Raw genomic sequence first — 14,460 nt, 5'->3', positions numbered from 1 at the left:
GCCATAGGGCCCTGCGCGGCTTCCGTCCTGGCTGAGATGGCGGCGCCCGGGGTCCTGTGGTGCGGCTGCAGAGGGTGCCGCCGCCCTAGGCGAAGTAGGGCCGTCCTGCGCGAAAGAACCGCCCCCAGCAGCAGCACCACCACTGCTTAGCAAAGAATCCTAGACCCCGCCCGGGACGGCAGCCGCACCATGGAGTCTCCCAGTTCATCTAACTCTTATTTCTCCGTTGGTCCAACCAGTCCCAGCGCTGTCGTGCTCCTCTACTCGGTAGGCGCCCAGGGAAAAGAGGCCCAGAGCGGAGCTGCGCGAGATAGTACCCCTTTCTCCCACTCCCTATTCCTCCGGCCCAAGACCCTTGCCCAAAAGAGCTGGCCCCCTAGGCTCCCGAGGAGGGGTTAGTTGGTTGGGTTGGTTTCCAGGACAACAGTGTATCGTTGTGTGTCTGTGTGTGCATGCTTTTGGAAGTTTCTACCGATTATGGTTCCTTTGGTTCCTTTCCACTTGTTCCTTCTCTTTCTTTCTATCAGGCCCTGGGCCTTCAGAAAGCTCCTGGACACGGGAATGAGGGATGAGAATTGGAGTCTCCCCATCTCTAGCGAGGGCGTGTCCAGCTACCTTTTGGGTAAACCTGAGAAACCTGCGGGTCTGACCCGCCCTGAGATAGCCTGTGGCTCCGCACCCCGTTCTTTGCTGCTGTTATATTCCTGGGAGTAAAGCACTTGGCTTGTATGTGGGGATAGAGTTTTAAACACTTTAATGTAGGAAAATTTAGAACTTCTAGACATTTTTATTGCCTGTTTTTGTCTTCCAGTCATTATTGTACCTTTTTCACAAATCATTTTGGAGGACCGCCAGCGCCACCCAGCTTCTCTCCCGCTTGCCTTTTTTCCCCCCAACCCCCTCTTCCTCTCTTGGTTTTAACCGGTCTTTTTTGCTGGCAGATGTTGGTCACCCACGATTTTCATGAAGAAATTATGAGATGGAAGTTTTATAGCCTTTTTTATAGCCTTCAGGATTGCACAGTCCTGGGGCAACTGATTTGGTTTTTGTTTGTTTTTTGTTGTTTTTAACCACTAAATTGGTCTTTAGCTACTTTAGGAGGAAATAAAATAATTCATTTTAAAAGCATATTAGCATGTCCTGGTGATTAGTGTCCGGTTTGGGCTTAAATGTAGTGTTCATTTGTGCAGAAAGGTCAAAACAGGGTTAACACGACAGAGCAAGATAAACATCCCAGTTTCGAAAGAGAATATGGCTTCCTTCAAATTGAGACACCAATATTCTTTGGAACATGGAGAAACTTCTGTTCCCTCTCTATCAAGACCTTTCGGTTTCTGATAGCTAACTGCCTATAAGGCTTATTATTTAAATCTCTCTCTACATTGATCTTCTCCACAGTTCTGTGGTGGATATCAACTTTGTTTTCTGACTGCTACTCCAGAGCAGGCATGAAGAGAAGAGGGTTGCTATGCAGATCCAGCTTTTAACATGTAGCTTTTTAAGCTCTCAACTGGTTTGTGAATTGGCTGGAATTTTCATTTTGTACGTTAAAGGAAGGAGTTGGTTTTTTTTTTTTTTTTTTTTTACTTCCCCCTTCACCAACGATTCTTTAATAAGACTTGAGTCCACTTTTTCATGTGAAAAACTATGGCAGTTGGATCTGAGCATTCTGTAGTTCTGATGCTGGACAGCAACCCTCTAGTTCTTGCTACTGTTTTGTGACTGGATAACCTTTACTTCCATGGTAACCTTACTTTCTCTTAGTACTTCAGGCTGTTTTTATTTCCCCAGCTACACTGTTACTGTGTAATACTCTGATCTAAAAGTAGCATTTTAGAAACATACAAGATACTGCTGATTGCAGCAAACATTAGGAATATATACAGTATCCTACTCATTATTCTCAGTTTCTGAGATATAGAAGTTACAGATCCAGGCTCTGCCTTTAAGGGCACAAGAAGTCATAAAAGTAAACAAGTAATTACAGTTAAGTAGGATAAGGGCAATGATTGCAGCATGCATAGCGTGTTGTGGGAGTGACAAGAAGGGGCACCTGACCAGTTTGGGTACTTGGAGAAGGTTTCTAAGAAAAGGTGACATCTGAGCTGATCTTCCTTTTTTTTTTTTTTTTTTTTTTGTGAGACCCTCTTGCTCTGTTGCCAGGCTGGAGAACAGTGGCTTGATCCTGGTTCACTGCAACCTTCGTCTCCAGGGCTCAAGCAATTCTCCTGCCTTAGCCTCCCGAGTAGCTGGGATTTTAGGCACATGCCACCACGCCCTGCTAATGTTTGTATTTTTAGTAAAGACAAGGACCCACTGTGTCGGCCAGGCTGGGCTCGAACTCCTGACCTCCAAGTGATCTACTTACTTCCCAAAGTGCTGGAATTACAGGCATGAGCCACTGTGCCTGGCCTGAGCTGAGTTTTTGAGCTGTGAATGGCAGATGAGGGAGAGGAAAACTGTCCTAGACATTGATGTAAGAAAACTATTCCCTTGCATATTTGGGGTTAGAATTAGTTAGTTAGGTTTGGGTGGAAGAAAGGAGACGTGAGAAACAAAGTAAGGAAGTAGGCAGATGATATTTCCTAAAGAAATTTTATGTGTCGTGTTTACATATCCTTAGGGATAAAATCATAACTTTATGGGTGATCTTAATCTTATGTATGTGTGTGTGTGTGTGCGTGTGTGTGTATACACATATATGTATACGTAAAAATAAATATGTGGGTTTTTTTTTTTTTTTTGAGATGGTGTCTCACTCTGTCACCCAGGCTGGAGTGTAATGGCACGATCTTGGCTCACTGCAGCCTTCACCTCCAGGGTTCAAGAGATTATCCTGCCTCAGCATCCCAAGTAGCTGGGATTACAGCTGCCTGCCACCACACCCGGCTAATTTTTGTATTTTTAGTAAAGAAGGGGTTTCACCATGTTGGCCAGGCTGGTCTCGCACTCATGGCCTCAAGTGATCCACCTGCCTTGGCCTCCCAAAGTACATTTATATTTTTGAAAGTCTGAGAAGACTACTAGGTTTCTGGTGTGATTATCTGTATAGGTAACCTGTCTTGCCTGAGTAGAGATTGTAGGAAGAGAATCAGGTTGGGGAGGGAATCTGATGCATAAAAGTGGTGATCAGTTAGAATGCTATTGCAGTAATCCAGAAAAGTAATGAAATCTGAAGTAAGGCAGTAACAGTGAGCCCGGGAAGAAGGGAAACTGATGAATTTGTGTGATATTTATGACAGTAAATCATCAGCCTTTGGAACCATTTGAATGTGGTGGCTAAGGAAGAGAGCATAATCTGAAGTTCACTGTTGGGTTTCTACGATTTGGCAACTGGGCAGATGATGAGGCCTTTCATTGATAGGAAATATGGGGAGAGGAGCAGGTTTAGTCAGGGTAATAGAATTCAGTTTGGGGTGTGTTCAGTTTGTGATGTAAGAGAGAAATATAATGATTTTTAACTTGTGGATTATCATGTTATGGGCCAGATACATTCCATGGTATTTGGGAGAGATCCAAGTAGAGTTAGAAATACGGTGCCAGAGCAAGAGAGGGGGTCTGGCCTAATTGTATAGATTTTTCAGCAAATAGGTTGTATCTGTAGCCATCGGTGAGCCTGAAATCATTCAGCGAGACCCTAGAATGAAAAGAAGACCGAGGGTGGGTAACCACTGGTGTGCCATAATCCAGATGATGACTTCCTGTTCAAGTCCAAGTGAAAGATCCAGATGCCTTACAGTATCCCACAAGACTGTACATGATCTCTTAACTGCTATTACTCTGACTTTACTAATCTTCATGTTCACCTGTGCTTTAGCCACCCTGGCCTTCTGTTTCTCAGTCAGTAAGCATGTTCTTCCCTCAGAATGCTCATAGTCCCTTCTGTGTGGCATGCTATGTTTTCTCAGAATTTTTATTGCTGGCTGGGCCGGGCATGGTGGCTCACGCCTATAATCCCAGCACTTTGGGAGGCCGAAGTGGGTGGATCACCTGAGGTCGGGAGTTTGTGACCAGCCTGACCAACATGGAGAAACCCCATCTCTACTAAAAACACAAAATTAGCTGGGCATGGTGGTGCATGCCTATAATCCCAGCTACTCAGGAGGCTGAGGCAGGAGAATTGCTTGAACCCGGGAGGCAGAGGTTGCGATGAGCTGAGATCGTGCCATTGCACTCCAGCCTGGGCAACAAGAGTGAAACTCCATCTCAAAAAAAATAAATTAAGTATTATACAAATTTATAATTAAATAAATCCTGTTTTTAAAAAAGGTAATAAATACTGAAAACTTAGCATTTTCTCATTATTATACTGTTACTTGTGCTCTTGAGATTATTTGTCTATCATGCTGGAACGTGGAGATCCTATATAACTGTGTGCTACTGCTCATTTCTCCTCAGTTTTGCATTTGCTGGGGTCAGATTCGTAGCTTTAAATCTGCCCTGGTGGGAGCATATATCTCACAAAAATTGACGAATGCTATAACTCAGAGCTCTCCCATATCAAGTGTTAAATGGTTAAACATTGACCAACATACTACTGGTGGTATCACTAAATGAATTTACCTTGTTTATTTGTTGTCTGTCTTTCCATAAGGACATGTAAGCTCTCAGTGCAGTCCCTGCTTTCCTTGTTCATGCTGTATTCACAGCCTATAAAACAGTGCCTGGTACACTGTGAGCTCTCAGTCACTATCTGTTGAATGAATGGATCCTCCAGAGCAGTTAAAAGGGAGGTACACGAAAGGCCTATTTCACTAGCAATAGGGAGAGGTCTGCTCTACTCTAAGTAAGATGGGGAAGAGATAGTTCCCCTAAGGCTTACTTGGGTTCTTCTTTGTGTTATGTTCCTGAGTGAGTAGCCATGTAAATTTACTTAGTGATAGTAAAAAATTCTCAAGCATAGTATAGGGAAGGCCAATTAATGAGCAGGAACACTCAACCCTAGCTGCACATAGGAATCACTTGGAGTATTTTAAAAAAAGAATTCTGACAGCTAAGCAGCACTCACAGACCAAATTAATCAAAAATCTCTAGAGGTGGAACCTGGATATCAGTATTTATTTTGAAGTGCCCCCAGGTTATTTTAATGTGCAGCCTGAGTTAAAAACCACTGGATTCGGCAGGGCGCGGTGGCTCACACCTGTAATCCCAGCACTTTGGGAGGCCGAGGCAGGTGGATCACAAGGTCCAGGAGATCAAGACCATCCTGGCTAACACGGTGAAACCCCGTCTCTACTAAAAAATGCAAAAAATTAGCCAGGCATAGTGGCGGGTGCCTGTAGTCCCAGCCGCTCGGGAGGCTGAGGCAGGAGAATGGTGTGAAACTGGGAGGCGGAGCTTGTAATGAGCCAAGATTGTGCCACTGCACTCCAGCCTGGGCAACAGAGCAAGACTCCGTCTCAAAAAAAAAAAAAAAAAAAAACCAGAAAAAAACACTGGATTCGACATTGGGTAAGAGCCAGAATGGGGAGAGAGTTGAGCCTTATCCTGTGAATACCGAGGAGCCATCATTGACAGGGTTCAAAAAGTGAGTTCATTCTGTAATTTATTTTTTCATTCTACAGTGACATGATTTCCTACTAGAAACTGGGAGTACGGAAATGTATAAGACACCTTATCTACCAGATAAGAAGTTCACAGTCTTGTAAGGGAGGCACCAAATACAAGTTTAATGAAGTGTTTTAGAGACCATCTTGAAAATCCAATTATTGAGGGCTCAGTAAAGACTGAAAGGAAAGGATGACCTATTCAATCTAGGTAAAGGGGAGAAGCAGAATATGGGACACAGAAGAGGTAACACAAGCTCTGGTTTATGGCTAAATATTTCCCAGGTGAACAGTGTGGAAGGAGCATTTGTAAATGCCCCTCTCAATAACTGGTACCACCGTCCACCTTGTTCTTCATGAAAAAGACTCTCTCTCTCTTGATCACCACTATATCCTCAGCACATACTACGGTGTCAAGCACATAGGCATTCAAATATTTGAGAATGAATCCCATTCTGTAGAGGGAGCAACTTGAACAAAGATCTGGGAACACAGTTTGTTTAGGGAACTGCAGGTCATGACATAGCTGGACTGTTGGATTAAGAGGAATGGTCATGAGGCAGGAGGTGGGGGTCATGAAGAGCCTGGGGTCATATGCTAAGACAGGCGGACTTGATGTAAATCCACCTTGCAAGTAACAGAACCATGGAAGGATTGTAGATGATCATATTTGGCAAGCTTTTTCAAAGTATACATGCCTGCTAGTTTCCCTTAGGGTTTTTTATCCTGAAGACTCCCTCGCTCCCATACATGTCTATGTTTATGTGCAGTTGACCTTTGAACAACATGGGAGTTAGGGGCACCAAACCTCTGCACAGTTGAAAATCCACAAATAACTTTTGACTCTCCAAAAATTTCATTAGTAATAACCTACTGTTGACTTAGCTGATAACATAAGCAATTCATTAATGTTTATTTTATATGTTATATGTATTATGTACTGTATTCTTAATAAAGTATGCTAGAGAAAAGAAAATGTTACTAAGAAAATCGTAAGGAAGAGAAAATATATTTACTGTTCATCAAGTGGGAGTGGATCGTCATTAATCCACTTCATCCTCGTCACTTCACATTGAGTACGCTGACGAGGAGGAGGTGGAGGAAGAGGAGGGGTTGGATTTGCCCTCTCAGGAGTGGCAGAAGCAGAAAATCCTCATACAGGCCAGGCATGGTGGTTCACGCCTGTAATCCAGTGCTTTGGGAGGCCAAGGTGGGAAGATAATTTGAGCTCAGGAGTTTGAGAGCAGCTTGGGCAACATAGCAAGACCTGCATCTCTATTGAAAAAAAATTTTAATTTAAAAATCCTCGTGTAAGTGGACCTGTGCAGTTCAAATGTGTGTTAAGGGTCAACTATATATACATATATACACACACACAAACACAGAGTCATATGATGCATAACAATGTTTTACTCAATATATGATGGTGGTCCCATAAGATTATAATATTGTATTTTTACTGTATCTTTTTTTGTGTTTCTTTGTGTAAATATGTACCATTGTGTTACAGTTGCTTATAGCATTCAATACAGTAACATGCTGTACAGTTTGTAACCTAGGAGCAATAGGCTAACCACTATACCATCTAGCCTAGGTATGTAGTAGGCTATACCGTCTGAGTTTGTGTAAACACACTCTATGATGTTTGCACAATGATGAAATTGCCTACCAATGCATTTCTCAGAGTATCTTTCTGCTGTTAAGCAGTGCATGACTGTATGTGTGTATGTATGTACCCCCAGCTGATTCTGGTCCTTTTCTCCTTCCACTCCCAGGACCACTAAATGGGAAGTTCTTGTTTTTAAGCCCTAAAATGATATAATGGTAGTTGGCTGCAGTCTATAGAGCTCAAACTGATACAACTATATATTTATTAATAAGAAATGTGGGATTTGAGAAAGTTTTCCAGCCTTATAAGCAAGAGTATTTAATATATTACAAGGATTGCAACTTTACATGAGAACTTCAACAGTGAAAAGACCTTTCCTTCATATAGTCTCTATATATATGGACATAAAAATGTTCATGTTTGCATGTTTCACCTGCCACCTTTTTATAAACTCCTCATAAATGCTATTTGCTTCCACTTATATTCTTAGGCCAAATTGTGGTCTCAGTTAACATTCTGTATTCTAGTACCTCAACATTTAGTCTTTCAGTTACTGAGTTCACTTATTGACCAATTTTGCTGTATTCCAAATACAACCAGATGTTGGAAATACAAGAGGAAATGAACTTTCCTATCTTCAAGATAATTTCATTCTGGTAGGGAGACAGACATGCAAACAATTACAGTGTTGTCGGATACATACCATAATAGATGTAGATAGTAGGAAAAGAAGTGACAGGGAAAATAGGAGTGATTCCATCCAGGACTCTGGGAGAGATTTCATAGAAGAGTGGTGCCTAAGCCTCTAAAGCATTTAGAATGCTGCTTAACACTTTAGTGTTAGCACTATTACAAGTGTCTTGACTCTTAGTAAGCAGTTATATGTGTTAGCTATAATTATTATTACTATTACTTTTGAAGAAAAGTACTTTTTAAAAAATTAACAATTCAGATGTCATTGGTAGCCTTGTAAAGAGCAGTTTCAGGGGCTGATTGGTTAGAAGCTGGATGGCAGGGGCTGAATAAGAAATAAAAAATTTGTCACAGGCCAGGCACAATAGCTCACACCTGTAATCCCAGCACTTTGGGAGGCCAAGGCAGGAGGATTGCTTGAGCCAGGAGTTTGAGACCAGCCTGGGCAACAGAGCAAGACTGTACCTCATTAATATTATCATTATTATTATTATCATTTTATTTTGTAGAGATGGGGTCTTGCTATGTTGCCCAAGCTGGTCTTGAATGCCTGGCTTCAAGCAGTCCTCCTGCATCAGCCTCCCAAAGTGCTGGAATTAACATGCATGAGCCACCATGCCCAGCCAAGACTCTGTCTCTACAAAAAAAAATTAAGAATTAGCTGGGCTTGGTGGTATGCACTTGTAATCCTAGCTACTCGAGAGGCTGAGGCAGGAGGGAGGATTGCTTTAGGAGTTCAAGGCTGTAGTGAGCTATATAATGGTGTCACTGTACTCCAGCCTGAGCAAGAGAATGAGCTCTTGTCTCAAAAAAAAAAAAAGAAGAAAAGAAAGTTATCACAGCAATGTACTGCTCAATAGTACCTTATTGGAGCACTTGTTTCTTGAGTGATTTGTCCTTTTGTTTGCACCATATGGTTTTTTATTTTATATAATTTGTGTTTCAAATGTATGTTTTAATGTAATTTAAAAAGCTAAGCAGAGGCAAACGAAACAAGTTTGTCAGTGTGGCCGATGAAACCAGGTAAAGTTGACCAGATTACTCTAGGGCTTAATGTCTCATCTTTGCTGTCTTCATTAAATTTCCCAAAGAGGTACTGGCAATGGTAGCAATCAGAAATGTAATAAAATATTATGATAAGTCAGTATCAATCTGTTGATCCTAATTTTCTTTACATCTCTTTTTCTTACTATGTGAAAATCTAACATCAGAACACTCTACTCCTTTTCATATGTCATAGAGTAAAATTTTGTCAAAGATGAAACCTTACCAATGTAGTCTTTAATCTGTCCTGATTTATTTTACAGTATGTGCTCATAACTTTCTGGCCTTATCCACAGAAGGAGCTCAAAAAGTGGGATGAGTTTGAAGATATTTTAGAAGAGAGGAGGCATGTCAGTGACTTGAAATTTGCAATGAAATGCTACACACCTCTTGTCTATAAGGGAATTACTCCATGTAAACCAACTGATATTAAATGTAGTGTTCTCAGTTCTGAAGAGATTCATTATGTCATTAAACAGGTAAGTGATTCTCTCTTCAACCATGGCCAGATTTGTTCATTGTCAGCAAGTTCTAGATTCTATAATTTATTTTGCTATCTTTAATATATCCTTTTAGGCTGAGCTGTATTCATCACATTTATCAAATACTTATCGTATCCATATGTGTTAGCCTTTTGCTGAACACTGGACTAGAAGTCTAACAGTGAGCAAGTTGAGCATAAGTGAAATAAGTCATCTGGGCATAAGTGAAATATGATATGAGACATGCTAGTAGTGGAAGCCCAGTGTGCAGGGGCGCTAATTAATTATAGGGGCAACTCATTTGGTATAGGGAGTCAAGGAAGTGATTTTTTTTAATGAGGCCTAAAAGATAATTAGAGATTTTGCAAGTGAATTAGGGAAAGAGTATTCAAGCCAAACAAATAACTTATTCCCGTGGTTTTCAAACCTCCACATTAGCATTACCCAGGGAGCTTTTCAAAATCCCCATATCATCCCCATGCCAATTAAATAAAATGTCAGGGAAGGAATATCAGTAGTTTTTAAAGAAGCCCAGGTGATTCCAAAGTATAGCAAAGTTTGGGAGCCACTGGCTTGTTTTAAGGACTGAAGCCGTGAAAAGACTTGTACTTTTCTCTTGGAGAAGCTGTCAGTTTTCTCTGGTAGGAGATAGGTTGAGCCTATTCCATTAAGTGCATCCAATTTTCCTCATCAATTAGATGCTAACAACAGTGGTTCTCAACACTGGCTTCCCCTTAGAATCACCTGTAGGACTTTTGCAGAAAGTTTACTTTCACTGTACTGAAACTAGTTCAGTATGACTAGACCAAAGAGCAAAGAAGGGATGATAATAAGAAATAAACCTGGAGAGGTAAGAAGGGTCGTGTTGTGAAGGACTTTGTAAACCACATTGGATTGTATTTTATCCTAGTACAGTGCAAAGATGTTAAAAGGTTTCAAGATAGAGTGTGACACGATCGGCTAATGTTTTAGAAAAACCATCTGCTAAAACTAGACAGGAAGTCTGCTTGTGATGCTCTTGGAATAATCCCTTTGTGCAGTCATAGTTGCCTAGACTAGGGAGTGGTTGTAGAAACAGAGAAATGCACAGATGTAAGGGATTTGAGAGGTGGGGTCTACTTTATTTATGACCAGTTGGGTGTAGAAATGGAAGGAAAAGAAAGAATCAAGGATGATAAACCCGTTCACTGAAATAGGGAACTTAAGAGGGAACCAGTTTGGGAGGGAAACTTAAGTTCTGTTATAGCTGTGTGATTTGAAGACATCATAATGAAGGTATTTGGTGGGCAGGAGCTTCCTGATCGCTGGCCCTCCACGTCATATCACCCAGGTGCTCATATGGTTGTAGGCCCACAGGTGGATAAATGGATGTGTTGCAGCCGTTACTGACCTGGGGCTTGGTCCCGCCCAGATCCTCTCGTTCATAGCTTTGGGAGTATGGCATTGAATGACTGGCCTCATTTTTGCTAGCAGCAATCTCCTATTGCTCCTGCCCCCATTTTTTTCCTGGTCCGAAAATAAAATATTCCTCTTTCCTAAGAAACTCCTCTAAGGAATATGCTCTCTCCTTTTTTTTTCTTTTGGTCCTCTATAAATGTCTTAAAGGAAAACAAGCGTGCATGCAACTAGTGTGTTTTTGTAAGGAGAGTGAACTCATTCAGAATTGCAGTATTCTTGCTTGATGTTGGTTACCAAAGAATGTTAACATTTAGCGCTGCCTCTTTATTCATGTAGACTGTGGCTCACTCTCATCTTCCCTGTAGACAGAACTGACTCCGTTCATGTTTAAGGACTCTCCCTGACTTTGGCTGTTACCTCCAGTTTTTTTTGAGACAGAGTCTCGCTCTGTCACCGAGGCTGGAGTGCAGTGGCGCCATCTCGGCTCACTGCAAGCTCTGCCCCCTGGGTTCATGCCATTCTCCTGCTTCAGCCTCCTGAGTAGCTGGGACTACAGTCTTTAAATTTACCTCTCATGCTCGAAGGCTGACCTGTAGAGATCTTGCTTTTTTAACTTTTAACTGGAGTTTAATCAGGTTTGTGGCCTTGGGAACGTTTTTTATCTCTGCTCTCTGTTTTCTTGATTTGGATATATGAGCTGTGCTCCTAATCCTTTGTTTTTATTGGCCTTACATATCCTGGGGAAGCTATCCAGTTTTATCTGGTTGGGCCTATTTCATAAGTGAAGTCAAGTTTCCTCATCAGACGCTAACAACAGCAGTTCTTTCTTATGGAAGCACTTGGAGAACTTTTGCAAAAGTTACTATTATTATGCACTAGGAGCTAAACTCCATGAAGGCAAGAATTCCTGTCTCTTTTTTCACTGTGGTGTTCCCAGTGCCTAACACATAGTAGACATTCAATCAATATTTGTCGAATTAGTGAATTTTTAAAATTGAGGAATTTTTAAAATTGAGGCCATGGTCCCATCTACAGAGATTCTGATTTAACTGGTCTGGGATAGGACCCAGGCATCTCTCTCTCTTTCTTCTACTTTTTTTTTTTTTTTTTTTTTTTACAAAGTCTCACTCTTGTCCCCAGGCTGGAGTGCAATGGCACAATCTTGGCTCACTGCAACCTCCGCCTCCCAGGTTCAAGCAGTTCTCCTGCCTCAGCCTCTCGAGTAGCTGGGATTACAGGTGCCTGCCACCACGCCCAGCTAATTTTTGTACTTTTAGTAGAGTAGAGACAGGGTTTCACCATGTTGGCCAGGCTGGCCTTGAACTCCTGACCTCAGGTGATCCGCCCACCTTGGCCTCCCAAAGTGCTGGGATTACAGGTATAAGCCACCACGCCCAGCCTTTCTTCTGCCTTTTTTAAAGCTCCTCAATAATTCTAATGCACACGCAGGTTAAGTGTTACCGATTTAAAAGATCTTATTCAGGCCAGTGTTTCTCTGACTTGTCTGTGCTGCTGAGAAAAATCACATAAACTAGGTAGATTGGAATCGTACAAATTCATGATTAGGCAGCCAACTGGGCCTTCCATATTCCCCAGTAATTCTGTTTCCCTAGTGAATTGTTTTTCATTCTCCAAAATGACAGTTTTAGCAGCCCCACTCTCTTTGAACTTCCAACCCTGCCTCCTCCTGTTACTCTCAGCAGATGGTTTTCTTCCTGTGTCACAAAGAAAAAATATATATATATATTTTTTGAGACAGAGTCTCACTCTGTCACCCAGGCTGGAGTGCAGTGGCACGATCTCAGCTCACTGCAAGCCCTGCCTCCCGGGTTCACACCATTCTCCTGCCTCAACCTCCCGAGTAGCTGGGACTACAGGCGCCAGCCACCATGCCCGACTAATTTTTTTTGTATTTTTAGTAGAGACGGGGTTTCACTGTGTTAGTCAGGATGGTCTCGATCTCCTGACATTGTGATCTGCCTGCCTCGGCCTCCCAAAATGCTGGGATTACAGTCATGAGCCACTGCCCCCAACCACAAAGAAAATTTAAACTATTATTCGTGCTCTCTCAACTTCTGTGATCAAATCTACCGATTTACCTGTATCTAGTACTCATTATTTTCTCCTGTTAAATTAGAAGGAACCCCTTCTCCTGTTTGAGTTTAATCCCTACCCTATTCTTTTGTTCTGAATTCCACCCCCTCCCTCATCCTCAGGAACTTTGCTGTCCTATCGCTTCATATTTCTTCAGCTACTTCTTTGTTAGCTCTTCTCCCATCAGCATTTAGCATATTTACTTCTCTCCCAGCTTAAATAGACCTACATCCTTTAGCCCCACGCCTTCTCTAGTTACTGCCCATCTCTTTCTTCCCCTACCTCTACCTCTCTCCTCCTCTTTTAAGAAATTGATGGGGGGTTTTTTGTTTTGTTTTATTCTTTAGAGACAGGATCTCTCTGTCACCCAGGCTAGAGTACAGTGGCATGATCATAGCTCACTGTAACCTTGAACTCCTGGGCTCAAGCAATCTTCCTGCCCTAGCCTCCTAAGTAGCTTGGACCACAGACATGTGCCAACATGCCCAGCTTTTTTTGTTTTGTTTTTTAAAATTTTTTGTAGAGACAGGATCTCGCCATGTTGCCCAGGCTGGTCTTGAACTCCTGGACTCAAAGGATCCTCCCGCCTCGGCCTCCTAAAGTGCTGGGATTATAGGTGTGAGCCACTGTACCTGGCTCGAAATTGGCCACGTTGTCCGTGCTTACCATCACACTTCCTAACCCTTCATTTACTACTCAACTTGCTGGAATCTGGTTTCTCATCCACTGTCATGGCTCTTTCTGAGGTTGTAAATGACTTCCTTATGGGTAAATTCTACCTGTTTCAAAGCTGTCATAGCCTTTGGCTCTTGCTCTTTCTCCTTTCTTTCCATGATACCATACCATCACCCTAAGCCCCGTATCTTTTTAATCATTCCTCACTTGCTTTTATGGGGGCTTTTCCTTTGCCTGTCTCTTTAAATGATGGAATTCATCAGGATGTTATTGCAGCCTCTGGTTTTATTCTACCCAGTCACTGGGCAGTTTTATTAATTGCCAGAATTTTAAGTACCTTCCTTATGCTGACATCTCCCTATTATAATAAATCATAACATAATAAGAACATAGATAAATAATATCTGTTCCTTCAGCCCAGATCTCTTTTGAGTTTCATGTGTCTGTTTTTATATGTCTACTAGAATATCCTCTTGGAAATTCCAAAGCACCTCAAGTTCAAGATGTCTAAGTCAAACTCTTTACCCCTCCCACCCCTACCCCTGAGCCAGGTGTCTAGAGATATTACCTCCTACCCGCACCCAGTTTTCCCTGTCTCCAGGAATGGCCCCTCCACGCACTGGTTGACCATACCACCACAAATCTGGATGCCATCTTCAGCTTCTTGCTTTTCTTTCATATACTGTCAGTCACTAAGACTGCTGATTTGCTCTCTTAAATGTCACTTCCTGTCTATGTATTTCCACCTCTGCTGCCACCTAACTCAGTCTGCCTTTATCTCACAGAATACAGTAGTAACCATTGAAGGGGTCTTAGCCAAGGAAAGATGTGATTACTTTTGCATTTAAGAGATGGCTCAAGTTTATAATGTGGAGAAGAGACTGAAGAGTCAGAAAAATGAGACAAGGAGTTAGTTATA

At 42.0% G+C, this 14,460-nt stretch overlaps 1 protein-coding gene across 2 annotated transcripts in view; it reads left to right on the top strand.

Moving 5' to 3' along the window:
• The first annotated feature begins 22 nt into the window (after nucleotides 1-22).
• The window catches only part of GNPAT (glyceronephosphate O-acyltransferase), a 34,392-nt gene continuing 19,954 nt past the window's right edge, over nucleotides 23-14,460 (top strand). The window contains exons 1-2 of one of the 2 annotated variants that reach the window (XM_028844822.2): nucleotides 23-267; nucleotides 9,192-9,371. In XM_028844822.2, coding sequence (XP_028700655.1) covers nucleotides 190-267; nucleotides 9,192-9,371 — 258 coding nt within the window. In that variant the 5' untranslated portion in view covers nucleotides 23-189. 2 annotated transcript variants of the gene reach the window in all.

The sequence above is a fragment of the Macaca mulatta genome, chromosome 1 (assembly GCF_049350105.2).
Source record: "Macaca mulatta isolate MMU2019108-1 chromosome 1, T2T-MMU8v2.0, whole genome shotgun sequence".
Taxonomy (NCBI): Eukaryota; Metazoa; Chordata; class Mammalia; order Primates; family Cercopithecidae; genus Macaca; species Macaca mulatta.
The sequence above is the reverse complement of the archived record's forward strand: the minus strand, read 5'-3'. Positions and strand labels throughout refer to the sequence as shown.